At 38.1% G+C, this 17,931-nt stretch overlaps 1 protein-coding gene across 7 annotated transcripts in view; it reads left to right on the top strand.

Annotated features, from left to right (window-relative positions):
- Positions 1-17,931, top strand: part of EYA1 (EYA transcriptional coactivator and phosphatase 1) — a 160,174-nt gene that overhangs the window by 100,898 nt on the left and 41,345 nt on the right. For 5 of the 7 annotated variants that reach the window (XM_008710789.2, XM_040626128.1, XM_040626127.1 and 2 more), the window contains one exon: positions 7,370-7,459. The exons of the other annotated variants lie outside the window; for them this stretch is intronic. In XM_008710789.2, the coding sequence (XP_008709011.2) occupies positions 7,370-7,459 (90 nt within the window). The remainder of the gene's footprint in view (positions 1-7,369; positions 7,460-17,931) is intronic. 7 annotated transcript variants of the gene reach the window in all.

Raw genomic sequence — 17,931 nt, 5'->3', positions numbered from 1 at the left:
AGGGCTGGACTGACCGGCAGCTATCAGTGTAGCAGTGACGGGAATGGTAGAGATACCACCACCACCACCAGTAGTAGTGGCCCCAACAGCAGCTTCCTGTTTGCCAGGCACTGTGTTCAGAATTTTAAATTACCATATTTAACCTTTAACACATACCAGTTTTATTCCCATTTTATTGTTGAAGGACGTGAGGCTCAGAGGTGAAGTAACTGAACTTGACCACCACAGAGCTAGTCAGTGGCGAAGCTTAGAATCCCAGTCTAAACTCTGTGACTGCAAAACTTGTGTTTTGACCATTATGAGAGTGTGCATGTCTGATGCTCTTCTGCCCTCTCGTGCAAGAGTTTTTGCCCACAGGTTATGAACAAGATTATTATAGAAGAAACTCCTTTGATTTCTGTGCCATGTAGTGAAAGAGTCGCCCTGAGAATGCCTTGTGTTAGACCTAGTTGGTATTAGACCTCATTCAGTCAAGAGGTGAGGTGGATGGCGACACTGTAAGCACCGTGAACAAGGCAGCTTCATTATTCGTCATACTCAGAACTCCTTGACTGATGCGTAGAAGCAAATGGAAGAGCCTTGCGAGAGCAGCAGTGTCTTCATCTGGTGGTTGAGTCTCAGTAACATCAGATTTCTGAATTGCTCTGGATTGCATATTTAATGACCCTGATACTGATCAAATGCCATAACTCATCTTTGAAAGCAGGTTGACAAGAGGCCATATCCTGGTCTTCTGATATCCCAGTACCCACATGTATTTATAGACACTCGGTTCCTTTATTCAAAACAGATTATAGATTTTCAACATGTGAATTCAAGACTAACAGACACAAATCTCTCTAGAGGCTGAATTTAATGGCATTTCAGCCTTTCTGTGCACTAATTTTGTCTAGAATTTCTTTTTTTTCTTTTAAGCATTTTCATGACATGAACACCCAGTATAACAGCAGTGATCAAGCTGAAAAAAAAAAATCAAGAAACAGAAAAAAAAAAAAAAAAGACAACGGGCTAGGGATGTGGTTGGTGATTTCAGCATAAGATGGTAACAACTCAAGTTTCTGTGGGCATTCTGTGTCCTAAAACAGGAGAAAAAAATCTTGAGGCAGTGAGATAATTAAAGATCACTTGATAAAGGACGAAAGCCTAACAGTTGTTTTAGGCCTGGGTCTGTCCTCAGCAGATTTCATTGTTATTTAATTTTTCAGCTAAATGCTGCTTTCTGTTCTGTAGACCTAATCCTCTTTGACTGAACAGGCAACAGCCAGGGGTAGCCTCACTGGCAGCAAGTTCCTTCACTTTATTTTCATGACTTTAAGCAGACATTTGCAATTTAATATCCTATAAAAATAATTTAGGAGCAGAGTTAAATTTCAGTTCTCTGTGTGTATGTGGGATGTTGGATGCTGTTTGTTTTGCTTTGGTAAGGGACAGCTTGAGAAGAAGGTCTCCACTCAGTAGAATGTCCCGGGCGTAATAGCTATAGTAGTAAATTGACACTGTTTCTTCGTAAAACAAGAAAAAAGATAAAGCATCTGATTGTCTTTTCTCTTTTTGGGCCTTTTCACTGTACTATTCAATTTTTACTAGGGAACTGAATTGCAGAGCACGTAAGAATATATTTTGCAGGATGTTGTAATGCATACCACTACTGAATTTAAAAAGTAAATAATTGCATGCTGATCTTATGCTAATCTTATCTACCACAAGAAGTAGATAAGTAAGGCTTTATAAGCAGCTGTTCTAAGAATGGGCTACTCTTTCATCAGGTACAAATTAATCAGGCATTCCTAATATGTTTAATACTATATTATTTAGATAGAATCGTTTTAGGACTCAAATGTCTAGGTTTTTGTTTTTCTTTTCCTAAGCTAGGTATTTAGGCATTTTTTTTTTCACCAGTACTGAATGCTAACAACTAACTAAAGATCAAATTTAATTTTTTTCCATCGGAATTATTTGAAATACTCTATTTATTGCTTTTCATTCATTTATTATTCTGCCAAACTTGGGAAAAGTTCTGTGCCAGACATATTGTGCTAGGTCCCAAGGATATAGAGATCAGGGTGCAGGGATATGGCTCTGCCCTCCTTAGACAAGAGCACATGCAGCTATGGTACCCAGTGGCCAGTGAGCCAGGCTGGGAGAAGTCAGGGATGAGACTCTTAATTGATGAAGGGTGATGACCTCACCATACTAATGTGGGTAACCAACACAGACTTATTGTTTGCCCTAATTTTTTTAAGGGCCTTGGTGGGAATGTCCATCAGAGCACCTTCTCTCTTTTTTTTTAAATTTAAATTCAATTTAATTAACATATAGTGTACTATTAGTTTCTAAGGTAAAACCTAGTGATTCATCGGTTGCAAATAATACCCAGTGCTCATTACTTCAACTGCCCTCCTTAATGCCCAACACCCAATTACCCCATCCCCCTCCTACCTCCCCTCCAGCAACCCTCAGTTTGGTCCTATAGTTAAGAGTCTCTTAGGTTCATCTCCCTCTCTGTTTTCCTCTTATTTTATTTTTCCTTCCCTTCCCCTGTGTTCATCTGCTTTGTTTCTTAAATTCCACATATGAGTGAAATCATATGATAATTGTCTTTCTCTGACTTACTTCACTTAGCATAATACACTCTAGTTCCATCCATGCCATTGCAAATGGCAAGATTTCATTCTTTTTGATGGCTGAGTAATATTCCACTGTGTGTATATACGCGTGCGCGCACACACACACACATATATATATATATCACATCTTCTTTATCCATTCATCTGTCAATGGACATCTGAAACACCTTCCTCTGTTATATAAGGCCTCTGCCTAGTCATCTTTTGAAGAAAAGATTTCATGATAAAAACAGTTTGAAAAACTATAAATTGGTCACATGTTATGGAGGTAAGCAAGAGTCAGACAATTATGAGTCTTTATTACCCGTTGAAGTGTTTGGATGTTTTCTAAAAGGGATAGGAGAGTGATGTTGTCATGGTGAGAGCCTGGGCATAGATAGAGCCCAGGAAAGGAGACTCTTGCAGATGTCCACAGAGGAGGCACATGGCCGGGCAGGGAAGGGGGGAAGGAGTGAATATAAGGAAGGCATGAATTCCAGATCCAAGTGGCAACATGTCATGATTGATTTGATGTGGGGTAAAGAGAGGCTCTTTAAAAGCATGCCAAGGTAGGTTGCCATTCTCCTACAGAAGGAAAACAGTAGGTTTCCAGAGGAACTATGATGAATCCAACTTGTAGCACATTGACTTTCAGATGCCGTATGGGACATCCAGCTAGAAATGACCCACAGGTAATTGATATGTGGATCTTGAGATCTAAGATTTAGTAGAAGGGAGTGGGGTGATGGTTGAAGCCATGAGTGAGGAATGGATAAAATAGTCCCAGAGGCCCATCTCATTTAAGGGTCAACGATGGATACTCAGATTCTAGAAAGATACCTCAAAAATACTGATGATGTTATAGGCATCAAGAAGGAGAAATGTCAAGAAGATACTGAACAACAGTGACAAGTGCCACAGAGGGTCAAGTTCAGAAAGAAATGGAAACATTTGGTAACAGGGTTTACTTAAATGACATGTTTCTTGGAAGTGGAGGCTAAGTTCTAAATAATTTTTCAAAAGTGATATAACAAAAAATGGTTTTATAAAAGCAGCCATTTTATAACTGCTGCTCTGGAATTTGTTATTGCAAAGCACAAGAAAAGTAAGATTAAGCCAAAGACGTGGTGATTTTAATGTCTCAGTTTTGGTCTAAAAAATGTGGGTTTTTTCTTCCTTTAAATATGCCAAAATAAGCCATCAAGCTATGACTAATTTATTAACTGTTCAATGTTAGCTTTTGTCACATTTGACTTGTATCAGACATATTTGAAAAATCTGAAAGTATTAAAAGATTTTTATAAAATAAATTTAACCTCAATATGAGAACTCCAGTCTAAGCAAACCTATGAGCGCGGTTATCTATTTGCTCTTCTGCTAATTTCCTCTTGGGTAAAGCACTTTGGGTGAGGCGCTGTGCCCTCTGCCAGCCCCGTACCACGGGCAAATCACAACACTGCTGCGACTCTGTTTCCCTGTCTCTCAAATCACAAGTGGGTGGGTGTACTTTCAAACTACAGATCGTGGTACGTTAGTGGGCCATGAAATGGAAAATTATCAGAGTGCACTCCACACAGTGGCTAACGTCTTGTTTTGATAAATTTACATTTCAGCTCTTTTTGTGGGAGAGACAGAGAGAGAGAGAGAAAGAGGGAAGGTGGGAGAGGAAGAAAAAAGGAGAGAGAGAATACTAGATTATCACGTAGAATGTATTTTCGACCACGGATTGTGGTTTTAAAACGTTTGGGAAACAGTGTTCTCAACTAGAGCCCCTTCCTATTCTAAAATTCTCACATTCCAGTTCACTGTCAAACTGTTCTTTCGGTGTAGTAGATGGTTCATAACAACACTGCGGAGTGGCAGGTATAAAACCTGTGAAGGGATGACAGCTAATAACAAAGGAGAAAAACATGAAAAGGTAAATAAGGCCAACATCTGCGTTGTATTTGACCGCAAGACTGAACAAGCCTTTAAAATTTATTAGTATTCTGACTAGCCAGTCATTACTGTAATTTATGAAGTAAAGTTAAAGTATGCTATAATATTAACAAACAATGGAGTAATTCTTTTGATGGTGGTATAAATAAGCAACCCTATCAAGGAGAAATCATATTTTTCAAAAGCAACAATACCATGGCACATAAATTCCAGAACTGGCAATTACATAAATGTGGTGAGGCTCTTCCACCTTGCCACATAAAAAGATTCATTGACATGGTTATGAGACAAGTCGGTGTATTTTTATTGGCCTGAGCTAGAGGGAGTAAACACCTTAGTCAGGTGTTTTGTTTTAGAAACAGCGGTTTGGGGGCGCCTGGGTGGCACAGCGGTTAAGCGTCTGCCTTCGGCTCAGGGCGTGATCCCGGCGTTCTGGGATCGAGCCCCACATCAGGCTCCTCCGCTATGAGCCTGCTTCTTCCTCTCCCACTCCCCTGCTGTGTTCCCTCTCTCGCTGGCTGTCTCTATCTCTGTCGAATAAATAAATAAAATCTTAAAAAAAAAAAAAAAAAAAAAAGAAACAGCGGTTTGAACTTCTGGTTATTTCTGCTCTAGGGCATATTTGAGCATTTGCTTTTTCCAGCACACTTTACGGATTTGGAATCCAAGTGAGTGAGCAATTTCCTATAAAACTAAGATTCGGTGAAAGTTTTTCTTTGTGAACTATTTTTAACTCTTCTACGACCTACAAAGTTGCATGGATTTTAGGTGGTATTAAACAGGGACAATTTAAAGAATACTAAGGAATGTGACTCATCAAACAGGAAATCTGAGGGGAAGTGTTTTTATTTGTCCTTCCCTACGCAGTTCTTGAACACGCAGTTCGTCTCTCTTTCTTTCTTCCCTGCCCTGTTATAACCCCTGGGGTGTTGGCTTTGCCCCTTTGCCAATCTAACCCCTGACTTTTGACAACCCTGTGTTCTCTGCCTCCTTCCCACTACCGGTCAGCCTTAAGAGAAGGCCAAGGCAAGACAGGAATTGAGACCAACAATGTCATCCTGCCCTGTTTTCCCAAACTCTCAGCCGTCCCTCCTCTGGGACTCCTGAAACGTAGACCACGGGGGTGCTCGCAGGACCTGGGCAGTGCTAGCGGAGTGGGCGGTGCGGGGGCGGTGTCGACTCCTCCTCCCTGGCCAGCTGATTGGCCCGTGACAGGCAGCCAAGGAGTCTCCGCCCCCAACCCTCCATCCCAGGCTCCCGCCCTCTGCAGGGTGTACCAACAGGTATGATTGTGTCCAATTAAGAGACGAGATTTTTTTTTTTAATTGTATGTGCAAACAACGTGCTTATCAGTTAACCGTCTGATTTATTAGATGAGCAAACTGAGGATCAAGGAGGTAGGGACACCAAAGTGGGAGAGCAAAGGTCAAGCCTGGCGCCTGGGTCCAGAGCTCTTCTTCCACGGCTTCCTGCTCTTTCCCAAAGTCCATGAGGAGATGGTACTTGAGGTCAATACCCAAGGGCTTGATAGATGATAGATACGTGGAGAGTAGGGGGCAGGAACAGACAACTCTTGACCTTTGGAATGAAGACAGTGTGCTCAGAAGACAATACGCAGAATATACAAGGTTCATGTTGGACCCTGTGGATACGCAGAGTGTAGACCAACAATTAGGTGGCACGTGAAGGCATAATTTCTCTAGTTACAACTTCCCTAGTTAAACGATGATACAGGTGGATTCTGTACTCAGTCCATAAGCTTGCTGTAATAATAAAATAATAATAACAATAATAAAATAGTAATAATAAAATAGTATTTCAGAAATTATTGTTGGAAAATATTTAAAATGCCTTACTTGCAAAAGCCAGTATTGTTGTTAGAATGCCAGTAAAACCTTCAAAAACTCACATTACAGTTTTGTATACTTTACGGACATTTTTTCCTTTCTCACTAATTATGCAGGGTCTTCCCCATGAACTATGTTGTTTCCTGGATTTGATACGTTACCAATACAGTAACACCATAAAACCTGCAAATATTTCCATAGTCCCTAAGTTCATCTCAGTGCCAGTAGATGTCATCAGGATATGGGTTGGATGAGACAGACAGACTGCTCAACACTAGTGTCCAAGGCTTGAGTTTTGGATGGAAGCCATTGCACATTTCAGAATGCTGGTATTCCCCTTTGCGTGTGGGACTGGCTGTTTGATGATGGGATAGTGTCACATGAATGTCAGGATCAGCTCCCTGAGCTGGGCATCATGCCAGGTGATCAGTGTGGCCATCACTTCCTACTATGAGTATACTCAAAATTGGCAGGCAGTCTGAATAAATAAGAAATAATGATAGTTATCATCTGGAGTAGAAATAGTATGTATTACCCCTCTGAAATTAGTCTGTATTGTATCTGTTTTCTGATATTTGTGGCAATGCTTTTAGATACTCTTAATGGATTGTGGCATAACATAAACAATGTCTTCTCCAGTCACTGAATTTCTTGCTCCTAAAGCAGACCCGTGAAACTAAATTTCCTCTGCTTTATATGCCTAAGTAACCCTAGATTTTATATTTTTGCAATATTTTAAGCAGTGGATTATTTCTTCATTATGCAAAGTACCAACAACATTTAGGTCACCTGTTAAATAAGGCACTGAAGTTCGCACACTGAAGTTTAGATCACGTAGACCAAAAGCGGCTGGAGCCCCAATCTCCCGATGAGTCTCTTACTCTCAGCCCTTCTTGGCATGGATTCCCTCTTATTGTGACAACGTATTCCATGAACCTGAAGTGTATATGCTCTTGACCTGAAAAATTCTTCTTTTAGGATCCACCTACATCAGTTTCCCTTGGACTGCGAATGGAAGAAATGATTTTCAACTTGGCAGACACACATCTGTTTTTCAATGACTTAGAAGTAAGTTCGGATTATTTTACATACACACTTCATGGCACGTGTCTGAAAATTGATGAATGGTCTTAAAATACCAATGAGATATTCTTTTGTGGATATATGACTAGAATAATGAGATAAATTAATTATTGATTATATGGTAATATGTTTGCCTTCACGGTATTTCTGATTTTGCTTTATTTTGCCTGTTGCCTTTCAAGCTTAGATTCCATGTGACCCTTGGTAAGGATTCAAATTTGATGTCGATAATCTTAAATCTTAAACTGTGTTGATATCAGAAGCTTCCGATTCCTCAGCTCCATAATTACTGTTGAGCTGGGTTACCTTCTGATTCCAACAAAGTTGTGATACGGGCATACGCTGTCCATGTCAGACTTCTATCCTGTTGGGTCAGATGCTTGTCTTTCTGGCTGGCCCAATAGTGTAGCATTTTAGTCAGGCCTCTGCTCTTTGGGTTGCTGGGATTTCTTATGTCCAACTGCTGATGATTTTATTTGCCCATTATAATTCCGGGGGAAACTTTTGTACGATGGTGAATCAGTTATGTTACGGGCACTGTCAAACCCGGTGATCTCCATTAGCGGCGCTCTCGAGGACATTGTTTCTCATCTCTCCGTTATGAGAACGCACGACTATCACTACATTTCACTAATAGAGACAGTTGTTTATTTAAATCCTGCTGTTCAGCAAGCTTGTGGTAGGGCTGCCAACAGGTATTAATCACCAAGTTGTTGTTTGGGTAGATTTTATAAATGTATGTTATTTCAGACAGGAGAAGAATCTGAAAGATCCAAATAGAACTTTTACTGATCAAAGTTAATTGGCAGCAATTGGCCTTTAAATATTTCCTGATGTTTCCCTTTTCAAAATCAAGCAAAACACACCTTATTTAATAGATGAGCCAAAATCATTTGAAAAATGCCAGTGTGTGACAGAACTTAAATGCGGTTTGTTCAACATCTGTCCTGTATTTTGATTTCTTTTCATCTGCAATGAAACTACTCATAGACGAATTGGCAACTTCCAGTGCAATAAAATTATTTAAATGTGCTTCATTTTTTTTTTCCATTCCTTAGTGAAATATTTATTTTTACACTTAGGGTAAAATGCAATTTTTTTTTTTTTTTTTTGCATCTTAAAGTGTTTGCTTTTCTTAAGGAAATTACATGTAGGGCATTACTCTTTTTTAAGGTAGAAATATTCCAAGTGAGTGACAAGTTCAGAGTTGCCTTTAGAAGAGCTTAATAATCATTTTTATTTTCAAAAGCTGTTTCTGATTTATGGTTGTGATTCACTTCATAAGAGAACAGCACAAAAAAAATTCCATATTTTACTAGTATGTTAAAATTCCTTCCCCAAGTTTCCATTTGTTTCTAATGATACACACTAGGCTGATATTTTGTCTTGGGTATAACCTTGTTACTCTTACTGATGTTAATAGGTGTTAATAGCACCCATCAAGAAGAAATTAGCAGTAACTTGCCATTGCTTTTAAATTCTACCTTCTTACAAATGCCAAAGCTCGTCCATGCAGTGCCAGAACTATGTGGTGAAAAGTGAGAAGTTAGGCAAAGTAATAATTCGGTATAATCTAGACCAAAAAACTGCCAAACTTGGTTTTGATATAATGTAACTGGACTCTTATTTGTTTACTGACATTATTTGCAGTGAACTATCTACGGAAAGTGAAGTAGGGCCCAGGCAAATACATGAAAAATACATATTGAAAGTTCTAGCTTAGGGATGTGGGGGATATGGTTTTTCCATAAACCCAGATTAAAACAAAAAGAAAATGAAGAAGTAGGGGGGGTCTGTGCAGTCATAAAATATCTGATCCTGTTCTTGGCATAAGGACTCTTCCTTATGTAAAATAGAGAAGAGAATAAACCAAATATAAAAATCAATAGTAGAAACATTATTTAGGCTTATAACCTTACAAAAGTTGATTTTATTTTACTCATGAATAATATAAAGGTGTCAGCGAAAGTATCAGTGAAAGATCCATGTAGCCTCTGTCTTTGAAAATTGTTTACTTGCTCTAGATTTGCACAATATTTTAAAAATAAATTGGTTCTTCTACTTATTTCAATCTTTCATTTTATTTTTCTAATTCAACAAACCTGGGGCTGGTCATTGCAAATTTTAGCTTCTTTCAAAATAAAATGCAAAATTATTTCCTGGGAAAAATAAATGTATTGGCATTATATTCCCAAGAAAACCAAAATTATCTCATCAGGCAGAAATGGTGTGGTAATGCTTGATTTCACACTCTAATAAGCAATGCGCTGTGCTGGGGGACATGGATATTTTAATATATTTAAATTGAATGTTTTTAGCTTTTTAAGATCTCTGATACAAGTAATTTCAAGGAGATTAATGATCTATTGGTTAGCTTAAAGTGTGATTTCTGAACTCCAATTGTTGACATTTGGCCTCGTTTTCTTTTAAAATGTTAATTCTTTGCCAGCCACCCCTCTGTATAATTTGGTTAATTCACAGTTCTGGCTTGTAAGAGATTCTGAATAATGAAACACACTACGTGAGAGGCTTTCAGTAAGTTCTTGTATTATCTTGTATTATATGCTTAAAATCATTATTAGGATATTATTTAGGAAATTGAGGCTATCATTTTAAAAGTAATTTAGAAATATCTTAATTTTAAAAATAAAGTTAATCATTTTGGGTTCTAAAAGTTTTATTTGTCACCTATCATTTAGTAACGTTTTTTAATAAAAGCAATCACAATTTAAGTTAGTTGTGTTGACACTCCGGGGGGGGGATAAAAAGGAGAAATTGGGGGTTTTTTGTACCATTAAAAATATTTGACATGTTAAGAAACATGAGTGACAGGGAGACATAATTATCAAAGGAAATAATATCTTCCGCCACCAGAGAAGGGTTTAGACTTTAGTTTCATAGTGGACTTCTGGCTTTCCTATTTCTAAGTCTGACTAACGTCCTGAGGATCGTTTTACCAAAAGGTCTCTGTATGCAATACGATGGTGCTTATATGGAAGTCATTTTTTATGAATGACAGTATGGAACTAGAGGTGGTTTTTTTCCCCCCTCAACTTCTTTAGTAAAGTATGAATCTTTCTGAGTGAATGGAGAAAGAGTTCTTTCTGTTGGGTTTTTATTGAAAGGCAACCTGCAAACAGAGGGAGGAAAGGCCTCTCATGTACGATAATGTTTCTGTTTAACGTGCCGTTGGTCAGTTCTCCTGCTAGAGTTGTTCACAGTTAAGGAAAATATCTCATCAAGATGGATATACGTAAATAAAAATAAGGTGCAAGCGTATGTTGAATTTTCTCTGTCTGTAAGGTGTTAAGTCGTATCATTTCACTGGCGGTGCGGTTGTCATCTTCTAGCCTCTGCTCTCAGTCTACACTCCCCAGCTGCAGGGATCCGGGCTGGGAGGTAGCAGGAACACTCCCCACCCTCCGTCTTCCTGTGCAGGTGTTGTACACACCACATTCACCTGGCTAAGTGTGAAGCTACGTTGGCGCATTCTCCTTCTCCTAGTGTGTTGCGTAGTTGGGACAGACCTTGGTGTCAGGATTCACATGACTATTTCAGTCCTTTCTTGGCCCTTTTCTAGATAGACTCCTGTCCCAGATCTGATTTTTAAGGACCTGCTCTTGGTAGCCTCTTGTTTTCACCTTTCCTACTAAGAATAGGCTTGGGATAGAAGGTTCTGGTGTCAGTTGAGGCTAGCCTGCATTTGGTGAGTCAAAGGCCACAGAAAGGAGCTGGAAATAGTCTCTAAATGCTATGGTTTAAAGGAAGGCAGCTGTAGTGATTTTTCTTTTTCTTTTTTTTTTAAGATTTTATTTATTTATTTGAGAGAGAGAGAGAGCACAAGCAGGAGCAGAGAGAGAGGGAGACGCAGACTCCCTTGCTGAGTAGGGAGTCTGACATGGGGCTCAACTCCAGGACCCCAGGATCATGACCTGAGCCAAAGGCAGACACTTAACTGACTGAGCCACCCAGGGGCCCCCATAATGATTTTCTTATAAGGCAAAAAAATTAGTTTACTCCTTGGTTTAATTCAGTCTTTAAAATTGTAGTGATATTTTGTTACTCCAAACCTTTGGTTATCATCTGTTAGTTATTTTAATATATGTTATTTATAAATTTTTATCTAGGAAAAAAAAATCTGTCTTCAAAGTTTCAGCCTTGCCAATGCTCAGTAGCTTCGATTTCAAGTGACGCGTTCTTGCGATGATTAAATGTTTATGTTTCCAAAAGTGTAAAGATTTACACTAATTCAGAAGTTGATTTGAGTTGAAAAAAACAATTCACCTAGAAAGTGCCTTATTCTCTATAAATAAATAGGAAGAAACCCTCGGGCCCATAGTCCAGCTTTTGTGGTGGGTGCCGGAAGCTCTGGTTGTCTGCTGCCAGAGAAAGGGTTTCGTGGGTGCTTACAGAGAGAGGACACTTCAAGAGCTTGAGCTGTTTTCAGTCTCCTCCACAGGCCAGGCGCAGCTATATGAAAACGTGTGCACACATCAACATTATATTCCAAACATAAATGTACCCATACACATATACACATACACAAATATGCCGCTTGTGTTCAGCTCTGTACGTAGGCTTTTGTGTGCTTATTTTCTCCTTATAAATTTAGTAAACATAAAGGATCACATTTTTTAAACTCCCAGTAGCATCCTTCATAACAACCAAAATATTGCCTTCTCCATTTTGACCATTAAATGAATGAGACTGAATTCTTATCTGTTATCTTAGAATAGAATAGCAGTTTCTACTGCCTTCCCCATGAAAGACAATAGAGTTGACTTTGCCTTCCTATGTTTTAAGACAAGTTGTTTGGCCTTCTCCATTGCCTTGTTGACAAGAGTAACAGCAAAACTCTCCGTTTAGAGGGCAAACTACAGTTTTAAAGTAATGAATGAGGGCGCCTGGGTGGCTCAGTCGTTAAGCGTCTGCCTTCAGCTCAGGGCGTGATCCCAGAGTCCTGGGATCGAGCCCCGCATCGGGCTCCTCCGCTATGAGCCTGCTTCTTCCTCTCCCACTCCACCTGCTTGTGTCCCCTCTCTCGCCGATTGTCTCTCTCTCTGTCAAATAAATAAATAAAATCTTTAAAAAAAAAATAAAAAAAAATAGCGAATGGTTAGGAGACGTAATAAATGAATATTGAATTTAACTATGTTGTAATTGGTGGCCGAAAAGCAATATCCGTATTTTATTATTACTACTGATGAATAATTTTAAGTGTTCTTTCTATTTCATCATTTCTTACAAGATTCTGTCATCTTTTATCTGAAGTAAGAAATAGAAATACAAAAATATATTCAAGTGCTTATTTAGTTCTGGGTTTCATCAGAAATGTTAGGAGTCAAAGTATATATAGCTGTTTAACGGAATGAAAGATACTTACCTTACACTGACAGCCAACATCGTACTTAGTAGTGAAATAAAAGAGGCACATTGCCATTACAAAAGGAAAAAAAAAAATAAAAATGCCCTCTGTCAGTGCTATTATTCAGCATTACTCTAGGAATTTGAGGCACAATAAGACATGAGCTATAACTAATGAAATGAAAGGGATGGAAATGATTGGTTTTTTGCAGAAAATTTGATATATGTAGAAAACTGAAGGGACTCTACTAGAATAGTCTTAGAATGTATGCTACACTGCAAAAAAGTGAAGGATTATAGAATTAAATTAAAAAATCAGTAACTTTCTATTCTAGCCAGACATGCAAAAATTTTAATTATAATAAATATAATTTAATTATAATTTAATTATAATTTTAAAGTAACAGCAGTAACTGTAACACCAAAACAAAAAAAAGTCGAGAAAAGGTAAAATAAGGAGTAACCTATGCAAGAAGTATTTGCAAGAAATACAAGAATAAAACGTTGACATCTTACTGAGCGATCTAAAGAAAGATTTGAAAAAAAGATGTTTTCCTTTCCTTTTCTTTCTTGTAACATGTTCTAACAATTTTGTAAAATTGTCCCTACAGTCCATTTGAAAGGATAAATAGGCAAAAATACCTAGAAGTTTTTGACAAAAAATAAAAGCATCCAGCTCAACCAAATAGTAAATATTTTATAACAATACAGTGATATGAAGATTTGTGTTGGCCTGCATTGGCATTGGACTAACCGTGGGGAGAAAAGATCGCTTAGGCACAGCCCTAACTTCTAGAAAACTTCTGTATGTGTTAAATTAATCCAAGCAAATTAATAGTGAAGGAATGGATTATTCAACTTGTATGCAGAAATTAGTCAATTAAAGAGTTAAAATGTAAAAGAATAAAAGAGAAAGAATAGGTAGATCAAAAAAGAGATCTCACATTACTAAGTAAATTTTGGGGTAGCCGTTTGGCGATAAGCCTCAAGAGCCTAAAAAAACTGCATGCATCTTACATCTAGACTTTTTACTTTTATCAGAGATGAAGGCAAGCGTTTATAATAATAAACATCTCTGAATTACGGAATTCTGATAATGTTTTGTTTCTTCACCCGGGTGCTGGTTACATGGGTATTTCATTTGGGAAAATTTGTTGAGTTGTAATATACATTTTTTTTTCAGTAAAATGTTCATTTTTAAAAAGCAGTATTTCGAGGAATAGACACACATGTAGTTTGCTGTCAATTCTGTTAAAAAAAATTATATGTCCTACATATAATATATCGAACTGCTATTTTTGTAGCAGAGTAGCTGGCGCAATAGAAGACATTCAGTAAATATATACCGAATACAAAATAAATGGAAGGACAAAAAATAAATGGAAGGATACCCTAGAATTTTAACATTGATTGTATCTGAAATTTGGGGGTTTATTATTTTCTTTCTTGTGCTTCTCTGTATATTCCAAATTTTCTGTAGAATACACATTTCTTTTATAATCAGGGTAGAAAACAAATACTGTTTTTGAAAGCCACAGATAAAAGATAAACTATTTTTAATTAATAAAATAAGGAATTAATGTGTCAACTCATTAAGAAAAACATGAAAGAAAGAATTCAGTAGAAGAAATGAGCAAAGAACATTGACCAGCTTATTTGCAAGAGAAAAGCATTCAAATTGTCCATATACAGAAAGGAAAAATGTTAAGGTTCACTTTGGTAATCTGAAATGTTCGACCTGTTGCCCATTATCTCATCAAAGGTTTTAAGTCAGTAGTAAGATAAATACTTGTGTATATTACTGATAAAGACATAAAGTGGTACAAGTTTTCAGAAAAGCAGTTTGATAATATGTATTCAGGAACTTAATGGGCTGGGGTTTTTTTACTTAGTAATTCTGCTTTTAGATTCTATTCTAAGAAAGGAGGTTGTAGGCAGATAACTGATACAGTAGTGACCGCTTGTCCTAAATGCTTTACATCCATTATTCTGCTTAATACCCTGAGGTTTCTCTGATAGGAGCACCGTCATGATCTCCATTTTATGGAGAAGCCTCGTGAATCTTGGGGGCGGTAAGCCAAAACTTGTCTAAGCTCATACAGCTACTGAGTGACAGATTGTAACTCAGGACTGGTGCTTTCTAGAAGTCCACTCAGCCCACACTCTCTCTCCCCATGGTGGTTTTTTCTACCTCTGAAATATAGAAATGTTTTAAATATCCAAAAATAGATTAATAATGAAATAAATTATAGTACACCTGCATTGAAAATTATTTTAAGACTACATCCAATATAAAGAAAATATTCATGGGCCATTTCAAGTTTTAAAAATAAGTTCTATAAGACAGGGTAACCTTAATGTTAAAATGTACAGCATTATTATCTGAAAAGGCTACACACTGTATGATTCCAACTATTTGACATTCTAGAAGAGGCAAAACTATGGAGACAGTGAAAGGATCAGTTGGTTGCCAGGGGTTGGAGGGAGGAAGGGATGAGTAGGTGGAGCTCAGAGGATTTTTTGGGTAGTGAAACTGTTATTCTGTGTGATACTACAATGGTGGATACACAACATTGTACATTTGTCAAAACCCACAGAAGGTACAACACCAAGAGTAAGCTCTAACGTAAACTGTGGACTGTGGGTGACGACGATGTGTCAGTGTAGGTTCATGGATTATTACAGATGTAACACTCTGAGGTAAGATGTCCATAGTAGGGAAGGTTATGCATGCAAGCAGACAGGGTGCATATGGAAAATCTCTGTACTTTCTGCTCAATTTTTTGTGAATCTATTACTTCTCTAAAAAATACAAGTTTATTAATTTTTTAGAAAATATGACATATTAAAAATACTGGAGGGAAACATATTTTTAAAAGCTACCATGATATAACTTCAAATTTAAAAATGAGTCTGCAAAATAAATCATACTATATGATCCTGTTTTAATGTATAAGACATTAAAAAATAAGTAGAGGTAGATATATTAAAAGTTGCCAGTCTGGATGATGGGGTTACAAATGCCCTTTCTCTGTGATGCTCCGAAATTGCAATGCTCATAGCATTTTGTAATCTCTTTCTATGTTGTTGCTTCTGTCCTTTATTCAATAGTTACTACATATTTATCGAGCAACCGTTAAGTATAAGGCACAGTTCTGTATGCTGAAAATACAGTGATGATTGAGTCAAGGTTATTCTCGTGGAATTAGCACTCTGGAGGGGAAGAAGGAGAATAAAAACTATGTAAATAAAATAATTTCATGTAGGAATAAGTGCCATAAAGAAAAACAGTAATTGGCTAAGGGTGGATCTGCTAAAGTGGGACATCTTTAGCTGAGATGTTCAGGAAGTGGTATCCCTGAGGAGAGGACATTTGTGAAGAAACCGGGAAGTTGGGAGGGAAGCAGCTACAACTACAGAAAAGCATTCTGGAAAGGGAACGGCAAGTACAAAGGCCCTGAGGTGGAAATGTGTTTCACTCCTTCAAGAAATAAACAAGATCAGTGTGGCTGTAACAGAGTGAATGGGGGGATAGTGACAAAGTCCGGATCATGAAGGACCTCGTAGACTGTGGTGAAGAAGTTGGATTATTTTTCTAATTGCAGTAGGAAGCCATTAGAGAGTTTTAAGCATGACCATGATAGATTAGTGTTCATACTCTTAAGAGATCAGTCTGATTATCATATGAGGAATAAGGCAAGACTGGAACCAATGAGACCAATTAGGAGATTGTTGAGCCAGCCACGGAGATTTGGGCTGAGACTGTAGCAGTTCTGGACATGGTGAGAGATTTACAGTATAATTTGGTGGAAACACTGGCAGGATTTTCTTGAGGGATCAGAGGTGGGAGGAGAAGGAAAGCTGAATCAAGGATAGCCACAAGGCTCTGACCTGAGCAACTAGATGGGGGAGGTGGATTATCTGAGATGAGAAAGAATGGGTTTGGGATGAGGAGTGTGTAGAAGGAGTTGTACTCAAGTATTCTGCATTGAGCATATTAAGTTTGAAATACGTATTCAACATCCAAGTCAAAAAATTATTATATATATATATATATACACACACACACATGTATATATAGGCTTGGATCTCAGAGGAGAGAAGCAAATTTGGTGGTATAGTTTTGGAAGTCATAAAGGCATCTTATATGGGAAAGAGTGACAACTGAGAAGAGGGCCTAAGATTGAGTATTAGGCACTCTAACAATCAGAAATAGGACCAAGAAAAAAGAACTTTCAAGAGAGAGTGTTAAGGAATGGAATAGACAGTGAAGTAGGTGGAAACACGTGGGGTACCACAGAAATCTGGAGAATAGCATATCAAGAACAAGGGAATGGTGTGCTGGGTCAAATGCCACCAGTGTTGAGTAAGATGAGGACAGGGGAAGTGACTGTTGGATTTGGCAAGAATCTTGGTGGTGATGAGTCTGATAAGCACCATTTCAATGAAGCAGGAAGAAATGAGCCCAACTAGAGTGGTTTAAGGAGAACATGAGGGTTGACAAAGTGAAGACAGGAAGGATTGAGAGTTTCCACAGGGATAGAATGCAAAGAAATGGGGCGGTGTGTGGAGGGGATCAAGGGAGGTTATGTAGTTTTTCAGGGGAAGACATTTAGGCATGTTGGATGTCAGTGGGAATGATTCAGTAGAAAAGAAAAGATATATGGAGTAGCAAGGAGAGAGAACAACTGTAAGAGTGAAGTCCTTGGGCAGAAGAGAAGTTTGATGGCATTTGGAACACAAGATAAGAAGAAAGGGAGAATTGGCAGGTCCAGATGCCGGCAGGCAGCTGGAGTTCAGCAGTGGTAAGAGGAGGGTGTTCTCACTGTAACAATACTTACCACTCTGTTATTAGGATTTTCTGTCTACTATTCTCTTTCCCCCCCACTAGACAGTCCCTTAAGGGCAGAGACAATGGCTTGGCCACTTGAATCCTGAGCTCCTAACACAGGATTTGGTACATAGAAGGCTCTCAGACGTTTCTTAAATTTTTTCCAAAATTTTCAAATTAATAATGAGCACTCCTGCTTTTATATTTCTTTCTTTATTTGCGAGAGAGAGCGCGTGCACTTAAGCTTGCGGGGGGGGGGGGG

The sequence above is a fragment of the Ursus maritimus genome, unplaced genomic scaffold (assembly GCF_017311325.1).
Source record: "Ursus maritimus isolate PB19 unplaced genomic scaffold, ASM1731132v1 scaffold_9, whole genome shotgun sequence".
In the NCBI taxonomy this organism is placed as follows: domain Eukaryota; kingdom Metazoa; phylum Chordata; class Mammalia; order Carnivora; family Ursidae; genus Ursus; species Ursus maritimus.
The sequence above is the reverse complement of the archived record's forward strand: the minus strand, read 5'-3'. Positions and strand labels throughout refer to the sequence as shown.